Source organism: Melopsittacus undulatus, chromosome 5, assembly GCF_012275295.1.
Source record: "Melopsittacus undulatus isolate bMelUnd1 chromosome 5, bMelUnd1.mat.Z, whole genome shotgun sequence".
Taxonomy (NCBI): domain Eukaryota; kingdom Metazoa; phylum Chordata; class Aves; order Psittaciformes; family Psittaculidae; genus Melopsittacus; species Melopsittacus undulatus.
In genome coordinates, this window is record NC_047531.1 from 40,386,311 (window position 1) to 40,405,308 (window position 18,998).

General features: G+C 39.8%; 1 protein-coding gene across 1 annotated transcript; it reads left to right on the forward strand.

Annotated features, from left to right (window-relative positions):
* The first annotated feature begins 1,753 nt into the window (after positions 1-1,753).
* PLK4 (polo like kinase 4) lies at positions 1,754-18,856 on the forward strand. The gene is made up of 16 exons (XM_005150474.4): positions 1,754-1,961; positions 2,788-2,883; positions 3,622-3,717; positions 4,195-4,309; positions 6,003-7,032; positions 8,765-8,865; positions 10,302-10,678; positions 11,419-11,523; positions 11,910-12,012; positions 13,025-13,174; positions 14,081-14,211; positions 14,933-15,024; positions 15,384-15,525; positions 17,209-17,349; positions 17,782-17,888; positions 18,611-18,856. The coding sequence occupies exons 1-16, from the start codon at positions 1,932-1,934 to the stop codon at positions 18,708-18,710; spliced, it is 2,916 nt and encodes a 971-aa protein (XP_005150531.1). The 5' UTR covers positions 1,754-1,931; the 3' UTR covers positions 18,711-18,856.
* The last annotated feature ends 142 nt before the right edge of the window (positions 18,857-18,998 follow it).

The following is an 18,998-nucleotide window of genomic DNA, read 5'->3' on the forward strand; positions in this document are numbered from 1 at the left end:
ATTACCTCAGAAAGAGTCCTTATGGCTAAATGTTTCACTGTACAAGACCATTACAGGACCAAGTGCCCTTTTTTAAATCCCAGATCGTGAAAAAAAAAGTACACTTCATTAATTCTCGTTTACAGCAAAAAGAGGAATTCTCTTTTTTGGAAATTTATGCGTCTGTACAGAGCGCTTACTCCTTTGCCTGGTGTGCTGACAACTCCCCCTTCTGTTCAAACCTACTTTAGCCACCTTTCAGAGCACACACTTCCATTAGGAAGAAGCTGGTGTATCTGCTATATATATTATGTCACATGCCCCTTAATATATGCAGGTCAAAATGCTATGTCCACATTAGAGAAATACAACCTGACTGCAAACCATAATCCACTCCCAGAAGCACTGTTTCTTCTATTAAAAGCCCTTTGAATAACAGCACTTTAGTAGCATTTCAATGCAAAAATATGTCCTTTTTTTTTTAATTAACACTCATACTTAAGCCTGAATTAAAAACTTTCTATATTTCACATTAAACAGTATAGAAAGAATCTGAGAAGTAGGGTTTAGACACAAAGAATCACCATTCTCAGCTCAATGCTCCCTAGTGCACTTGGCAATAAAAATTGTCTTGCACTGTGTTTATGTTGAAACTGTGCTACTATTCTGGTACCTTACTTAGTTTGCCATTAATGCCCCAGAATCAGAGCACCCTTCTTGGGGTTCCTCAAGCAGAAAACTGAATTAAATCTGGGCTTTTCAGTTGTTCAGCATATACTCTAGTAGTCTGCTATACACAATACCAGCACCAGCTGACAAAACCTCACTGAGCTAAGCTTTTTCAGGTAGTTGGGCAGGGGGGAATACAGCAACATACCTCAAAACAAATTAAAAAAATTAGGAGTTGAGAATTTGAATCTTCAGCCTGATCCTCTTCCTTTATTGGAATAACCACTTGGGAGAGAAGGACTGGGGACAAACCCCTGTGGCCAGCTCTTCCTCTCAGCTACGTCTGAGCAGGTTTCCTGTGCTGCTGCAAGTTCCCCAGGGTGCCAGGTGATTGAAGCTGCTGCTACCCCTGAGGACAACAGAGAAGATAGGCACTCACCCCAGGCCACGCCATCTTGTACCAAAGTCCATTGCTGTTTCTAGCACATACACCTGCGACACCCCGCATCTCCATTACTAGACACTGCACCAGAAAAGACAACGTAGAAAAACTGTTCTTGATGCTTTACAGGTAAGACAATGAGCTGAAGGGAAGCTCTCAAACCTTTGCTGGAGATCATGCCAGTATTTAGCCCAGCGATTTCTAAACAACCAAGGAACAACAAAACTTCCCTGTGGATTGCAAATGAGATTCCCACAGAGAGCAGTAATTATTAGAAGAGCCCATGTTCATTTACATCACCAGTAACTGACCCTGCCAGATCGCTTCAGACAACCCTCCAGGGCCCAGACCTTTCACCAAGATGCTCAAGTGAGTACGGGGATGTCCAGCATCTTTATTTCACCAGCAGCGCGGGGGCTCTCCCTGCTCTGAGGAGAGATACCCAGGCACAGGCAGAGCCATCGTAATCAGGTATTCGCTATCACCCAGGCCCTAATAATACACCGGGACGATGACCCTCACTCATCCCTTACGCTCCCACCAGAACACAACCCCAACCACGCATGCACCTTAACGGCTGCCAAGGAAACGCACACGCAGTGCTTCGCGCATGCGCGGCAGCGTGTGACGCGATTGCGTCAGACGTAGCCTCGACCTGGGACGGGGGGGGTGTAACGGCGCGGTTTTTCAAAATGGAGGCGCTGGGGCCAGATAGCGGCCGCGGGGCCCAGGACCGAGCAGGCCTGGGCCGGGGCGAGCGGCCAAGGGTGCCGTAATGGGTAGCCGCGGCCGGAGCCCTGAGGAGAACTGGTAGCGGGACCCAGGGAGAGCGGCCGACGCCATGGCGACCTGCATCGGCGAGAAAATCGAGGTGCGGAGCGCAGCCCCCCCTGCAGTCCGCGGCAGCACCGCCATTTGCTGGGAGCGCGGGGCCGGTGGCAGGGAGAGGCCGGGCGGCGGCTCGACCCTCTCCCGGCGGTTGGTCTGTGGGAGGTGGTGGCAAGACGTAGAGCGCGGCTCCTCCCTGACCCACCCGCGCCCTCGCCGCCTGTCTCCTGGCTGTGGCGGGGCGGACCAAGGTGCCTCCCGGGCTTGGCTGAGGGCCGAGCAGGCGTGGGGTCTCAGCCAGCCAGCCCGCCCCCTGCCCTGGGGCTGTGGAGCCGTGTGTCCCCAGCTCCGCGGGGGGGGGACGGGGACGGGGACGGACGCTTGGCCTGGGCGGAGCTCCCGGGGCGATGACTCCCGTTCGGAGAGCGGCAGCTCCGCCGGCGCGCGTTTTGCGCGGGGATTTCGGCGCCCGTGGTGCTCTGTGTTTTCTGTGTGTTTGCGGGGCGTGCGGAGGTCGCTCCCCAGCCGCTGCTATAGCAGCGGGAAGCACGGGCGGGTGTTTCTGGGCCCCCGGGAGCGGCGGGAGATGCGGCGGGAAGTTGTCTGCGCCGCCCTAGGTAGCGCGTAGTGCCAGAGCCAGTGTGGGCTGGCCGCCGTGCGGGGAGGAGGATGCGGCGCGGGGTGCAGCACGGCCCCGCCGGGGTCCGCCGCCGGTTCCTGGAGAGCTCCGTCCAGGTAGCCCTGGGGCGGCTGAGGGACTGCCCGCGCATCGAAGGTGCGGGCTCTCCCGTTTCTGTGGGCAGTTCTGCGTGGGAGGGGAGGCAGGCTTCAAAGCTGGGTCTGACGGGCATGGTTTGTTCGTGCTGCAGGATTTCAAGGTGGGGAACCTCCTGGGGAAAGGCTCCTTCGCAGGGGTCTACAGAGCAGTATCCCTGAAAACCGGTCTGGAAGTGGCAATCAAAATGGTAAGGCAGCTAGCCGTGAGAATCTCTTGTTTCCCAAGAGACTGAATAAGGTCGAGGTTACATGATTGGCCATTCATGCCTGGGTTGCTTGTTTGTAACTGATGTTTAGATTAGAATTTGATCCTGAAAGATGCAGTACAGCCAAGTAGATTGTATTGATAATTAACATAAATGCTTACAGTGCTATTAAAAGAACTTAAGCTCAAATATCCAACCCTGGTTGGCCAGCCAGCCCTATAGTTCTTATTAAGAAGTTTGTGACCACAGAAACTTCATTCAGAAGCTATGTGCCTAGAGAAATCCTGGAAAAAATGCCTTGAAAAAATTCCCTTATTGCTAGGACAGACTTTGAGAAGGGAGCTTATATATAACAGGTGTTTTGCCAGATTTACTTGCAATCTACAATACTTAAGTTTAACCACCCTTTAACATTAACTATATTTATCATATCTGCCTTGGCAAAATCAGAATCAGGTTTCTCTGTATAAGTATTTCAGGAAAATTCTTAATTAGTATTGAAAATGCTAACACTTGTCTATTTTCAGAAACTTGTGTTTTTTCTGTTTATGATACTTGTTTATGAAAAGCATATGTGAGGTTAAACTATGTGAAAATTTGTTTATATTTATAAGTTTTCAGGCAAATGTGCCGTGAACATGAAAAATGTCAGGTTTGCTTGAAACTGGTGTTTCTGTATCAGTGTGGCAGTGCTTGAAAAATATTGTGATCCATTTGCAGATAGATAAAAAAGCCATGCACAAAGTTGGAATGGTACAGAGGGTTCAGAATGAGGTGAAAATACATTGTCAGCTAAAGCATCCATCTATACTTGAGGTAAGAATCACTTTTTTTGTAGAAAGGATCGTATATGTGACTTGCTGGATAGTCAAAAAAGTACATTTAAATGTTTCATTGTTTTATGTTAAATTTGGGCTGTTCAGCCTGGAGAAGGCTGTGTAGAGACCTCATAGCAGTCTTCTAGTATCTGAAGGTGCCCATAAGGATGCTGGGGAGGTACTCTTCATCAGGAACTGTAACGATAGGACAAGGGGTAATGGGTTAAAACTTAAACAGGGGAAGTTTTGATTGGATATAAGGAAGAAATTTTTTACTGTCAGGGTGGTGAGGTACTGGAATGGGTTGCTCAAGGAACCTGTGAATGCTCCATCCCTGGCAGTGTTGAAGGCCAGGTTGGACAGACTTGGGTGACATGGTTTAGTGTGAGGTGTTCCTGCCCATGGCAGGGGGGCTGGAACTAGATGGTCTTAAGGTCCTTTCCAACTCTAACTATTCTATGATTCCATGTTCTAGCTTTACAACTATTTTGAAGATAGCAACTATGTGTACTTGATACTTGAGATGTGTCACAATGGTGAAATGAGCAGATACATAAAGAACAGAAAGAAACCCTTTTCAGAAGACGAAGGTAAGATTATTTTTTTCTTCTTCTATGTAGCTCTCACTGCATTAACCTTTTGGCTTACTCAGTATTTAATTCTAGTGAAGGAATATTTAAAACTGCCATCACTGAACCTTCTATAGCTTAAAATTTTGTGTGGTAATCTAGAGATTAAGTGCTGTTAACGCATATATTCACTTGAATTTCTTCTTTTGTTTTTGTTTGTGCCATTTTACAGTAGCTTGGGCTATTTGGGGTTTAAAAAAAGACAGTGATCTTGGAAGGTGGAAGTACGTAGAAGGTAGAGCTTGCCTTTGTACATTTAATTAAGTTGAAATGTAGGTCAAGACAGGGAAGTTCCATAGAGGAATACTTCACATCCACAGATTTGCTCCCTTTGAGCTGTACCTCTTCACCTCAGCGTTGCTGCGTTGCATGTCACCAGTTAGGAAACTTTCCAGATTATAGTTTGCCTTATTGTGGTATTGGAAGTATTTACTGTGTTCAAGCTGTGTGTGGAAATGGAAGCCATTTGCAACACAGTTAAATGCATTATCTGAGTTAGCAAGGAAATAGCCAGTTTGACACTCCATCTAGAATTTTTGAAGGACTAGTAGCTGGGGAGAAATTCTGCTGTGGTTTTACTTAAGTTTCTTATGGAAAGCACTGAAATATCTGTCTTTCATTGGGAGCTCGCTGTCAGAGTAATGCTAAAAATTTATTTGGCTATGCTATTCTTTCGAATAGTGTTTTGAGAACAAAGTCTTGCAAAAAAAAATAATTTCACTTATGAATTTACTCATGTTTCATTTTCTTACAGTTGACAAAGGATTTCAGTTAGAACACAAGACCACTGAAAGCCTAACCACAATAGTTAAAATGGACAGGAAAAACCCCAGCAAAGCAAGCTGCAATGTTTAGTGTTTAAGGGTACAGCCAAACAAGCTGTTCTGGTTACAGCTGATCTGGACTCGGTGGTTATTGCCTCTACTGCTTCCAGACTTACCATAAAGCCTCTTCTTTTGAGGAGAGGTCTCTACTGACATTTGTTAAGCACCTTTCTTTGCCCACTGCTAAGAGAAGAAAGAGGGTTGTAAATGGTTTGCTCTAGAAAGAATGATTCTTAAAATTGCTATAAGTGCTACATCATAAATAAATGATACTGCTTCAGCCTGGATGAGGTTTTGCTGTTCTTGCTGTAAGCTGTAACTCTTGAATATTCCCTCATTTTCTAATATAATTGAATGTAAAGGCTATCCCAATATCGTGAATTAGAACTTTTGAGAAATTTTAATATTACAAGCCTTGCCAGTTTGCTAATGATAAATATCATCCAAATTGTCTTCTATATTTTTTTAATATTTTTGCACATAGTGAAGGTGCTTGCTTTTGTGTATTTTCTGTTTCTGAAAATGAGGAACTACTTAACTTTTTTAGTTCTTAAGAACCTAATTTTAAAAAGTTTGGGCCAACTGAAAATATTTCCAGTCCTGTTTATGTTATTCTGTTAGCAATGAAACAAATCTGAGTACTGCATTAAAGAACATGTTTTAATGAACTTAAAGTCATGCTATATTGCTTAAAGCAAAAACCAAATCCTAGTCTCATTAGTATGATGCTTAAACATCCTTATAAGCAAGACCAATAGCAGACTTCAGAAAGTTACTTTCACTGCTTTGATTTCACTTACATGACTAAAACATCTCTGTGTTTTTGACAGCCCGACACTTCTTGCATCAAATTATCACGGGTATGCTGTATCTTCATTCTCATGGAATACTGCACCGGGACCTCACCCTTTCTAATATCTTACTCACCAGTAATATGAATGTCAAGATTGCAGATTTTGGACTAGCAACTCAGCTGAAAATGCCTCATGAAAAGCATTACACCATGTGTGGAACTCCAAATTACATTTCTCCAGAGATAGCCACAAGGAGTCCCCATGGACTTGAATCTGATGTGTGGTCTTTGGGCTGTATGTTTTACACTCTTCTTATTGGAAAGCCACCTTTTGACACTGACACAGTCAAGAACACGCTGAATAAAGTAGTATTAGCAGATTATGAAATGCCAGTCTTCTTATCAAGAGAAGCACAAGACCTTATACATAGGTTACTTCGCAAAAACCCAGCAGATCGTTTGAGCCTTTCCTCTGTGTTGGATCATCCCTTTATGTCTAGGTGTAGCTCTGCACGGAGTAAAGATCTGGGAACTTCGGAAGATTCCATGGACAGTGGAAATGCTACCATCTCTACAACCTTCACAGGCTCTTCCAGCATCAGCACCAGTGGTTCCTTGAAGGAAAAGAAGAAGCTGTTAGTTGGACAGCCGCTCCCAAATAAAATTACTTTTTTTCCTAAAACCAAGAATTCTGGTAGTAATTCTTCGGTAGATGGAAGTGGTTCTTTTCATCAGTGGGGAATTCAGGGAAAAGAAATTGGCACAACTGGCAGAGGAAGAGCCGTGCAACTTGAAGAGAGACCACATTCACGCTACCTCCGAAGAGCCCACTCTTCAGATAGGTCTGGCACATCCCATAGTCAGACTCAAGGCATATCAAATATTGTTGAGAGATGTCACTCTTTGGAACTGCTTTCTAAGCCTAAAGTAGGAACAAGGGAAAATGCAGAATGCTTTTCACCTGCAAGCAGCTATACTGATATAGGAGAAATATTTAAGGAGAAGATTTCCAGTAATTCTGGTTCTTTTGAAGGACAACTATCTCCACCTGTAAAAGATGAACTACAGTAAGAATCAGGTTTTATTAAGATTAGATTTATAGCTGCCTTATCTATTAAATGCATAATTTTTCTTCTGTAAGCTGTAGTAAGTGCCCAAAGTCCTTATGCTTATAGCTTAAGTATACCAGGTAGGAGAGAGCATAGTTGATGCTGTTGCAGGTTTACCTCTGCACTGTCCCTATCTTGGAGTTCATAGATACAGCACATCAGCTAGCTAAATTGTAGCTTTTATTTATCCAGGTAATACTCTATTATTATTTCTATGTGCAGCAAGTTGAGTATTTCTTTTCTCACGGTAATTGTATTAGAGAGCTTTGTTAATTCTTCTTTACAGAAGAGACTTAGACTAGGGTGGAAGACATTTAGAGTGTCATTACCCATGTTTTTCCTTCTGCTCTGTTTGCTTTTGGGGGTTGCTTTTTTTGGTTGGTTGGCTGGTTGGTTTTTTTTCCCTGTAATGATTAGACAAGGTAAAAGACAAACACAAACTAAATACAAGATTAGGTGACAGATTATAAAACCGGTGTACCAGAAAGTTATATTGGAGTGTTATTTTCCTATCTGACCCTTGATTGTGTCTTCAGTTGTAGTTTCTGTGTAAAAACCTGACTACTTGCTGTACGCTGATGGACTTGCCCAGCTGATACAAACCAATTCAGGTGTCAAACCTGCAAATGATGCTGGGATGCTTCTTGTGTTGTTGGAGGCCTCATCTTTGCCTCAAGGGCAACAAAAGCCCTTCTTTATGATAACTTAGTTGAGGTTTGCTTTATTTTTCCCATCAACAGACAATGCTCACTTGTATTCTCCATGACTCTTAATAGAGGCATGCTGAATGTAAATATGACAGAATATTAATATAAGTATGGGGATTAGCGAAATGCTAACTACTTTTTTATATGATTGATTATATGAAAGCCTCTTGCATCTATAGCTGACTTGAATGACAATCTTAAATGGAAGATTTTAAGACCTAAATTATATGCTTATATGTGGGAGGGGTGGGGGAAGAACTGAGTCCTTAGAGAAGTAATAATCATTGTGAGAAGAAAGAGCAGACAAGGACAGGCTATGGGAACAGAAAAACTCACAGGAGTTTAGTGTGAATTTGCAAGAGGTCAATGGTCTGCAGTAACTGGTTTTGTGTGTATTTTTTATTCCTCAATATGTGGATTACAGTTTGAGTTTACCTGTCACTATTTATGTGTCATGGTCTAAAAAGCTGATTAAAAAAAAAGCCCTTTGCAATTTTTGGGGCTTATTATATTTTATATAAACTCAAATTATTTTAGGTGATAAGGTTGCCTATGTATTTCAGCTGCATATTTGTTAATGCTGAATGAGATCCACAGGGCATCATCCCTGTCTCTAGGCTGTAAATTAAGAGCTAGATGCAGGAACAGCCGTGGCTGGCAGCATTATCAATGGCTCTTTCTGTTCATATATGTCAGCTCTAAGAGTCTACTAGTTGGTGCTAACAGGCTTAAATTTGTGCTAAAAATTAGTAATAACTTTAATTCCATTTGGAAAGAGTTCTTTGTTTTTTGTTTGGGGTTTTTTAATGCTTTACCCAATGAACATTTCCCATGAAAAAAAGAATGTCCTTTGCTGTCTAGAGCTGCAAAATGCCACCTATGTTTCTTAAATAGAGTGTTGTGGTTTCTGCAGATGTAACACTAGCTTTTGTTGTGCAAGTGTCTTTGTAATCTTGATTACATGTGTAACTTTTATTTTGCAGCTCAAATTATCTCTGCCCAATGAAGCCCCAGGTTGGTTTGTTAGAGCAGAAGTCCCATACTGAAACAATGCAGCAGTGGCTTGGAAGTATGCAAACAAATGGTGTGTTACTAATCAGTTGTGTATTTTTGCAGTCAAAACTTGTATATTGTTTGAGATTTCCCAAATGAAAAGCACAGGAGACCCTAAACTGACTTGTCACTGGACAAAAAAATTGACACAGATGTTGAAAGAGGCATAATGTTTCCAGGATCACTAATCTGTAGAATCATAACTAAGCAAGAAATATCCCATTGAAAGCATTGCTCTGTTTTCTCTTTTTGTCTAAGGTGACACAAATGTGTTTCCTGTGAGAAGAAGTTGGAAGGTTTTGTAGCTAGATATTCCTCTTAAGCTGTTGTCTTGGTATAAAGAATTGTATGTAGCTGCCTTTGTAAGAGTGAAGATATTGTACACTGAATTTGTATACTTCCTAAAGTAGGTCATTCTCTTTTAGTATTTTAGAAAAAGGAGGGATTGGGGGAAGAGGGGAAAAAAATCTTAAATTCTGGGACTTGCCATAATTAGTCAGTTGTGATCTGAAATGTGTAAGTAAATACATGACAAAAGATTGTCAGGTGACTCAAAAGCACTGTTAATTTAGTTGTACAAATATGCCTTAAAAGAAAATGGGACCTCAGTGAATGAGAAAGATAATGAGGCTGCAGAAGGAGAGGTGGAGGAAAACACAAAAGACACAGAAGGGAAGGTGTTCTTTGTTATGCATCATGTTACATCATTTACAAATAATGTAATTTAATCATAAAACTAAATCACAAATCCATTCTGAACTTTTTTGTTTTAATGTTACTGGACTCCTTCCCTTCTGTCTGGAGGGAATTGGAATAATATGACATATGGTCTGAATAATCCTATTTGGGTTTTTTGGTCCCTTCTCAACTGTCTTGCCACATGGCAGGAGGAGTGAGGAGAAAGTTGATGAAGTGCTTAAATATCAAAACCAGGGAAGCAATTGTAGGAAGTTTAAATATAAAAACAGGATTTTGTCTTTTAACAAGTGACTGGAAATAAAACAAGAGGTTTGGAGCATTCATTTAACATCTTGACTGCTAAAATCTCTAATGTTAACACACTAGTTAGATAAGCTGCAACTTAATGGTACTAGTGGTTATCTGAGTGCCAAGTAAACTGTTTCAACTGATTAAACATTTGTGTAAACTAATTCTTGTTTAAGTATCTATTTGAATCCAGTATGTTGTTTATAAATGGTTTTGCAGAATGGGTGGATATATGTTAAGACTGAAGGCACTCTTAACTGAAATCTAGTAACAGTTTAAGTAGCACTGGAATTTTGTTAGCTCTGGTATTGAACCATACTAAAGTCATAGCCTAATGATGTGGACTAAGGACTAAAGAAATCCCATTCTCCACTTGAGCCTTCTAAGATGATACTTTGAAAAGCCTTTAAAAACACAATAGCATTTTTTTCTTCTGTTTGTGACTCTTTGACTCTACAATGCACTTTATGCTGCTTTCAGTTCCACTGAGACCGCCTGCAGACCTAATAGGAAATAGTAATGCACATGGAGGTTTTCGGTATCATCTGGATGTGCAGCAAGATGCATCGAGAAATGTATGGAACACCTTAAAAGATATAAGGAATCATGATGCATCTGATGACTGTCCACATTCTTTAAACCAGAGAAACCCAAATAAATACAACCCTGGAGTTCTCTGTAAATCTGAGAAAATCCAGCCATCATCTTCTACATGTGCCCTTTGGTCAGCTTCAGAAGAAAACCAAATGTGGGGCAAAGAACTACCAGCACATCAGAAACCTACACTGCGGAGTATAGTGTCACCTCTCAATGCTCATAGGCTTAAACCCATCAGGCAAAAAACAAAAAATGCAGTGGTATGTATCAATTCTTAAATGGGAAACAACTTCACTATTAAATACAATGTGGCTATCTCTTAAAAATCACTTGGTAAATTAAAAGTATTTTTCTCAGAAAACTTAATATAATTTTAAATTACATTATCGATTGGTAAGATGCAGTTTAGTTTTCACATGTGGAATATTTGTAGTCAGTTCCTGCAGTGACATGGCATTGCTTTTAGCTTTCAAGCAAAGAAACTGTAAGTAGGCATAACAAATACTAAGTGCATATATACTTCCTACAGTTCTAGAACTCTGTATTGCTTAGCTGTACAGCTGCATTTAAGATTTTAACTATGTCAGACACTTTCACAGATTAGATAAATAACCAGATTAGAAATGAAAACAGTCTTGCTCTTGAGTGAAAATGTAAATCTTTCCTATAGTGCTGCTTTTTCCCACTGGGTAGGAAAGGAAAACCAATTCTGTTAATCCTTGCTGATTGCATGGTTTTTTGGGTTAGTTCATTCCCTTTTGCCTTTTGTTCCATTTCTTATAGTATCACTTATCCTGTCATTTTCCCCTCCCCCCCATTTGTTCTTTTAAAGAAGAACATAATAGATCTGACCTGTCTGTGATTGATTTGTCATTCAGGAAGCACCACCCCCACTGACCAGGCTTATAACCTTCAGTCATGTTGAAGTGTTCTGTTTTAATCGCACTAATAGCAAAAGTAATGGTCGTGTTGTTTAACTGGTATATTTAATATATTTTAGGTGAGCATTCTAGATACTGGGGAAGTGTGTATGGAGTTTCTAAAAGAACACCATTCACAAGAATTTGTGAAAGAAGTTCTCAGAATATCTTGTGATGGAAACATAGTGAGTATGCTTTCAATTTCTTCAGTGTTGTATAAAGGCCTTGGAGTATTCTGTTCTTTCAGAGTTAATTTTTGTTTAAGTGATTATTTGCTTGGAGTTGCAGTGTTTACATATGTACAGCTGTAAGCTCCTTTTCCCCCCCCCAGAGTACAGCCATATAAATGTAGGTATCAAGCAATTACTAACAAGCAGAATTGGACTTGACTTTTGCAATAGGTGAAGTATTGTTGAGAAATAGCTGCTGTTATATAATTACTTGGAGAAATAGAGCAGTCATGGTAAATTACAGTAATTAATTAAGCTAGGACTTAATTCCTTAGCTGTTAACAGTATGGAGTGCTGTTGTAAATTGCAACTGTAAACACTTTTTTTCCCCCTTTTTGCAGGTTGCAGTTTATCATCCAAATGAAGGAAGAGGCTTCCTTCTTGATGACAGACCTCCTGCTCCTCCTGAAGGCATCTCTATGTATAATTTTGACAACTTGCCAGGTAACCTGAAATTTATTTAAAAATTATGATGATGGATGTGATGTTTAAGTAAGTCTTGTTTGAGACTTTTTAGCTTTTAGCCACCACTCTTCAGATATTTTGTGAAGGTAAAACTTTCAGAATACGGGTCAAGCTACTGTTTAACTGGGAGTTATATTTTGAAACTTCACGAGGAAGGATTTTAATTTATTTTGTGTGGAAGTTAAAAGGAGTCACCCCTTTACAATGTAGTGCACTAAAATGAAATCTTTCTTGTTCATATTGGAAGCTGCTTTAATAAGAGTGGAAGAAATATTATCAAGTCACTTTAAAATCAGCAATTTTACATTGTGCTTCTTAATATCCCTCACTTGGGGGAGAAAAAGAAAGAATATATATTTGAAATGAGCATAGGAGGTTCCATGTGAACTTCTTTACTGTGAGAGTGACAGAGCACTGGAACAGGTTGCCCAGGGGGGTTGTGAGTCTCCTACATTGGAGATATTCAAGACCCGCCTGGACAAGTTCCTGTGTGATGTACTCTAGGTTACCCTGCTCTTGCAGAGGGGTTGGACTAGATGATCTTTCGAGGTCCCTTCCAACCCTTGGGATTCTGTGAAAGCATTGACAGAGTATTTAATGTAGATAGATGAAGAACAAATATAAGTTGACAATATTAAATTCTTGAGGCAAGCAGATTTCCCTACTAATTAGAGATCAAAGCCAGGTTTTACCTAAAGCCAGGAAGCCAGCTGGACTACAGTATCTAGTTAAATGGTGTGTGCAGCACTATACTGTTATTTAGGTTCTGAGCTATGTTAATTAAAGCTATTCATGTGAAGCTATTTAATATGCATACTTTTCTAAAAGTTGGGGAAAATAAGCCTGTTTCTTTGAGCATGCTTCTATAAAGTACTTAAATACTAGATAGGTGAAGGTTGTGAGTAATGCATATTTTCAATTACTACTTTGCAAGCTGGTGCACAGGGAAGTCTGACTTTTATCATGAAGTTTAAAAATTTTTCTTTTTTAGAAAAGTACTGGAAAAAATACCAGTATGCAGCCAAGTTTGTGCAGTTGGTAAGATCAAAAACCCCCAAAGTTACGTTCTACACAAGATATGCCAAATGCATGTTGATGGAAAATTCACCCACTGCAGATGTTGAAATTTGTTTTTATGATGGTATGTATTAATTTTTGTAATTATGCAAATAGTTATAGCATGTTATTAAACGTGCACTAAAATATTCCTGAACACTCTAAAATAAACAATTTGGATTGAAGAAGACTCTTTTTTGCCACTCTGCCTTCATTCTAGCATCTGCAGATGACTATTATTCCTTAGTTCCTCACTTATACCTTCTTCGGGGAATAAGTGTTGCAAAAGTGTCATTTAAATTACACCTTGGTTTTATTGATGAGCTCTTCTTTGCATCTACATTTGATAGGTAACCTGGTTAGTGAAAGATGGGTCCCTGCTCCCAAGCTTTCAATGTTAATGAGGTAATAGTGTTACAAAAAACACTTGCTGGAGGAAGCAGTTGGCTGCCTTTTCCAACTCTGCCCTTTACAAACTTGACTGCACTGACAGTTGTTTACTCACTATAGACTACTGTCAACTAGTTTCATTTGCCACATGCTTAGATAAACCCCGACAGGATATATGACAAAAAAACCCCAGCTCTGTGATTCAATGTAGAACTGCTATTGAAAGAATGGGTATCTCTTTTAAAAGCATATTAAGATACAATAGAGCCTACTCTAACCAATTATTAGAGATGTTGGATTTGTCTCAGATTAGTGTTTAGAAAGGTAGCTTTTAAAATATGTAGTAAATGCATTATTTTGCCCATTTAAGTGGTGATCTTTGGCCATAGAGGACATTCTATTAACAGTGCAGTCCCAATGTAAGTGGCTATTTATTTCTGCTAAATATAAAGCTTATGAAGGAGTGGTTTGATTCTTGCAGTAAGCAACTCTGTGAGATACACTTCAGTAGAGTAGAATGTAATGGCCAAAATATGTACTTTATAGATGCTGGTATCTTTATAAATTCACAGTCTAAGCTTCTACATGTTGTTTTTCACAGGAGCAAAGATACATAAGACAGCTGGTGTAACTCGTGTGATTGAAAAATCGGGGAAATCCTTCACTTTGAAAGGAGAAAGCGAAGCAGGTTTGAAGAAGGAAATACAAGTTTATATGGATCATGCAAATGAGGTAAATTGTTTCATATAGGCTTTTCCAGTGCAAAGCAACTTTCTGAGAATTCAGTTTCTCTTTCACAAACATGCTTCTGATGTTGCTTTTCATAGTTTTTGTTACACTAATAAGCAGGGATGACAAAGAGCAAATATCTATGTGGAGGTAACACTAACAATGCCTTGTTATGAAGACAGTGGAGGGTCTTACTAGTGTGTAAAGGAGGTTTGTCTATCTGATGAAATGATTGAGCAGAACAGATGAAGCTGCCTTATACAAGCTTAAAAACAAACCCCTCAAAAAAAAACCCAAACATAAAAACCTGCCAAGTGTCTGCCTAACATTCCTGCTGTGCTTTCCATCTCTTGTTTTATGGTGCCCAATTAGAAGTCACAAGAGTACTTTTTCTGTTGATGAGCTTAGGGAACAGTTAAAATATAATACAAATTTCCTGTTCGGTCCTCCTGATGTTCTGTTACTTCCTGGACTAGAATTTGGGGGTCATCTAGTCCTGCTAAAAGGGGAGGGCGTGTGATTATTAACAGCATAATTCCAGATATGCTGAAGTTATGAAGAAGTCTTGCTGTAGTATAGCTTTTTGAGTGGCCTCCATCATACATGGGTGCAGCTGTTCAATAGCATTGAAAAAAGCCTTTCCTTGTGTCGGTTCATATGCCTATGTATGAAATAGCTACTCTGTTCCCAGTTAAAATCTTTAACAAGCCCCTTCTAATTCCAGGGACATCGTATATGCCTTGCCCTGGAATCTGCTGTTTTGGAAGAAGAAAAAAGGAGTGCAAGTGTTCCATTTTTTCCAATAATTGTTGGAAGGTAGTATCTTTCACTTGGAATATTAAAATGCATAAGTATTTTCTACTAAACAGCCTAATGTTTGCAGAAGCCAGAGTTGCTTAACAGAGGCTTATAGCCACTAGCAAGATAAATGTTAACTTAAAAGCATGTATGAACACCTTATATTGGACCCGCAAAGCCTCCTTTGATACTAGGACAACATACTCTTGTAGACTAAAACAGGGCAAGAATTGGCATGTGTAAAAAGAATCGTGCAGACCAGTGCTGTCAAGTGCTTTCTACAGTCCATAGTAAACTGAAGGAGAAGCTACATCTCCTCGCCTGTTTAAGTCCCTTTTGTACACACCCCTTCCCAATTGTTCTCATTATTTTTCCAGAAAACCTGGCAATGCTGAATCACCACAGGCTGTAGCATCTCCACTGCTGGACAATATTAACTGTGTAAAAGAAGCTGTGGCACTGGATGGAAATACAGCTGCTGGATCTACTCCAGTTCAACCTCCAACCTGTACTCCTTCTGTAAGTACACAAGGATATACAGTAAGTGGACACTACCCTCCAGTAGGAATTCAAATATTGCTAGTTTATTTGAACTAATGGAGTTATGTTTGCATGGGTCGTAAGCTTTCATTAGCCATTTGTGAACATATTGACTAGAAATGTTAACTTTGATTTCAACTAACTTTTGATAGCTGGATTCAGGGTCATCTGAAAAAATCAAAATCTTCCAAAACTTTACCATAAATTCTTCATGGGAACATAGCTTGAAAATTGTTCCATGTTACATGGGGCATCTTCAGTTTACTTTGGACAGCACCAACGTGCCCTCAGGCCTCCATATTATATGGTAGTCACAAAGGATATTAGCACTTGAGGCAGCTGTTCTGAAATAATTGTTAGTGTGTATAAAAAAAGTGTAAGTGAAATACATGTACAGCCAACAAGGCTTTGTGTATAATTTCATTTAGCTACCACGATTCAGTTGCTGCATCACAGCAGCATCTGTGCTGTATCACAACTGATACAACTTCCCTAGCTGGACTGAATTATATTAGGGTCTTGGTACACTGAGTTTGTATCATCTTACCTTTGCTGAATTTGTGACTGTGCATTTCTGTTCTTTTGATTCTGTAGCACAAGTCCTCAGTGCAGATTCTGCCAGTTTTTGCTTGGCTGAAATGAACCAGGCAACTAAAATTCCTGTGAGCTTCAGTACTAGTATTGATTCTTACACTGACTTAAGGTTATCACCAGAGTTCTAATTCAAGGGTTCAGCATTCAAACTCATTCTTTGTTTGTCATATAGCAAACACTTAAGTCTTTGTAAGACTTCCAGTGTTTGCTTTCTCCTCTAAAGTATCTATTTCTAAGCAAAATATCACAATGGCTGGTTGCCTTTCCATGTTACTCTTGACTTTTTGTCAGTTTCTTGATACTTGAACTAGGTCTATATATCTTGAGGTACAGCTTGTTGTTTCTTTCAGGTTCCTGTAATTATCTGGATCCTGATCTCTTTCCTGACCAAGCTCTCCTATCTCAGAGGCATCCCCTGACTTGCATCTTGTCACTGAACCCTGACTCTTAAAGACTAATAAGCACACCAGCTCATCTGTCTTCCTTCTGACTATGGGAGGAGGTACCGTAGTAGCAGAACTTCCAAGGAAGCAGATGTGTTCCTCCTAGGCAGTAGTGCTGGTGGTGTCTTGAAGTCCTCTATTATTCTTAGTACATCACTATTGTCTCTGTAAACCTAGAACAGCCTTTGCATGTGCTGTAAAACTCTTGTATTTATGTTTCATACTCTAGTTTCCAAATAGCAATGTTTATATGTCTGTAAAATATTGTAATCTGAATGAGGGCTACTGTGCTATTGGGCTATTACGCGCTGAACACTTGCTACAGATCACAGTGTTTTTTGATAGTCAAATAAGGAAAAAGAAATGGGGTATAAGTAGAAAACATCTGCTTAGGGAGGGTGATTCCTTTGAGTACAGGGAAGTGGTAGGAATATCTGTTGTAATACTGAGTCTGATGAAGCCCTGTGGGGTTTTCGTAATGTAATGCTGGTAAGTGAAGCATACAGGCTAAGTCTGTCTGTATATATAGAAAGATTAAAAACAGGTGGTAGTTGACCACTATAGTTTGTGTGTAATCAGTTGATTGATACCAAGGCTGCTAATACTATGTATTTCTGGGTTTTAGGTGATGTCATTTGAAAAGCCTATGTTCCTGACTAATACTGTGGAAACTACATGCTCCTCTGTTCATCAAACAGAATGCAGCCCAAATACAGCCCAACTTTTAAAATCTGTCTTTGTGAAAAATGTTGGTTGGGCTTCTCAGGTGAGGAATACTGATAAAGGAGGGGAATCTGTTCTTTTCCGGTTAAACTTGAGATACATATTTTTAAGTCATTAACTTTAAATTTGATCTGGGAGGGATACATTCAGATATGCTCTGGTACAGCTTAAATCTGAAAATGGGTATGTGGCAGAATCCTTCCAAATACAGTTCTTGGATAAATACCATGCTGAACAAGATAAGTAGAAGAAACCAAAATAATACTGAAGTATCTCAGTTATCACAGTTTTTCTGTGGTGGTTATTGCCTGTTTCAGGAAGTCTGATTCTTGAGACTGTGTGAGACTGCATACTCCAAACTAGTATACATGTGATCTTTAAAAGACTGACCACAAGACTAAGTCACTTCAATTAGAAAAATTCTAGGTATGTAGTCTTTTATGTCCTCAAATCACAATGCAATTTCTCTCATTAGCTGACCAGTGGAGCAGTATGGGTTCAGTTTAATGATGGATCCCAACTAGTAGCCCAAGCAGGTGTTTCTTCCATCACTTACACATCTCCAGATGGCCAGACAATGAGGTGAGTCTATTACAGCTATAAAAATAGTTGTTCACTGTCAGTGCAAGGGGGTTAGACATAAGATATACTTTATAGCTGCTATTCATTTTGATTTGGAAATATTAGAACTTAGCTTTTCAATCACTTCTCAGTTGATTAGCTTACGTAAGCTTAACAAAGAGAAAAAACTATAGTTTTAATGAGCTCTGAATAAGTCAATGAAAACAAAAAAAAACCCTGTTGCAAATGCATCTACTTGATCTCCAGAGCAGCCACTATTAATGTACAGTATTTAAAGGCAGGAGAGGGAGAAAAGCAAGATTTTAATATTTGTTGTTGTTTTAAGATACTGCCAGATTAGTGAGATAAGATGTTGACATTGATGCATAGGTAAAGCTTTACCTGAGCACTCTGGACAGTGGGCACTTCCCATATGAATACAGCCACTGAGTAACATGTTTCCTCTGTGCAAAGCTTGAGACAGCAGGATACAGTCTGGTCAAATATTAGTGCAGCTTAAACATTGTTTAGATATTTTTTTGATCTGAAACGCTTTTCAGAATATGTATAGGGAAAGGGAGCCTAGAATTAAGCCTTCAAGCTCCAATTAATGTGTCTTGATATGCTTAAAATCTCCTTGATTTAGTGGCTTGTCTTTTTATAGGCAAGTTTCAAAATAAACTGTCCAGATACAAATTATTTCAAGCATCTTATTTTTTCCTGTGCTTTATTTGCCTTTCTAGGTATGGAGAAAATGATAAGTTGCCAGAATACATCAAAGAGAAGCTGCACTGTCTGTCTTCTATTCTTGTGATGTTTACCAATCCAGCTGGTCCCCACTGATTAAAGCAATGCAGGTGTCTGGACAAAAGAGCTTAATAAACTCACTCACTGACTTGCAAGTGATGTGACTGTTCTTACTCAGCTTATACAAAAATTCTTCCAAAAGCTGGTAAAAAAAAAAAAAAAAAAAAGGAAAAAGAAAAATAGGAAGGGCAGAATTGCTCTGTTTATGTGTAGCCAATTGCTTGTGAAGTTTCATACAAACTTTTTTTCCCTCAAAATGATGGATAAACCTGCTCAAGCAAAACTTTGAGCAGCTTAGTTCTAGACAGCATTAACTTCTTGGAA

What these genes read in the sequence shown, in the direction of transcription:
- PLK4 (XM_005150474.4), top strand. Translation starts at nt 1,932, where the DNA reads ATGGCGACCTGCATCGGCGAGAAAATCGAG. An exon ending in CTCCAACCTGTACTCCTTCT is followed by an intron (nt 15,526 to 17,208) that starts GTAAGTACACAA and finishes TCTGGGTTTTAG; the next exon opens with GTGATGTCATTTGAAAAGCC. An exon ending in ATGTTGGTTGGGCTTCTCAG is followed by an intron (nt 17,350 to 17,781) that starts GTGAGGAATACT and finishes TTCTCTCATTAG; the next exon opens with CTGACCAGTGGAGCAGTATG.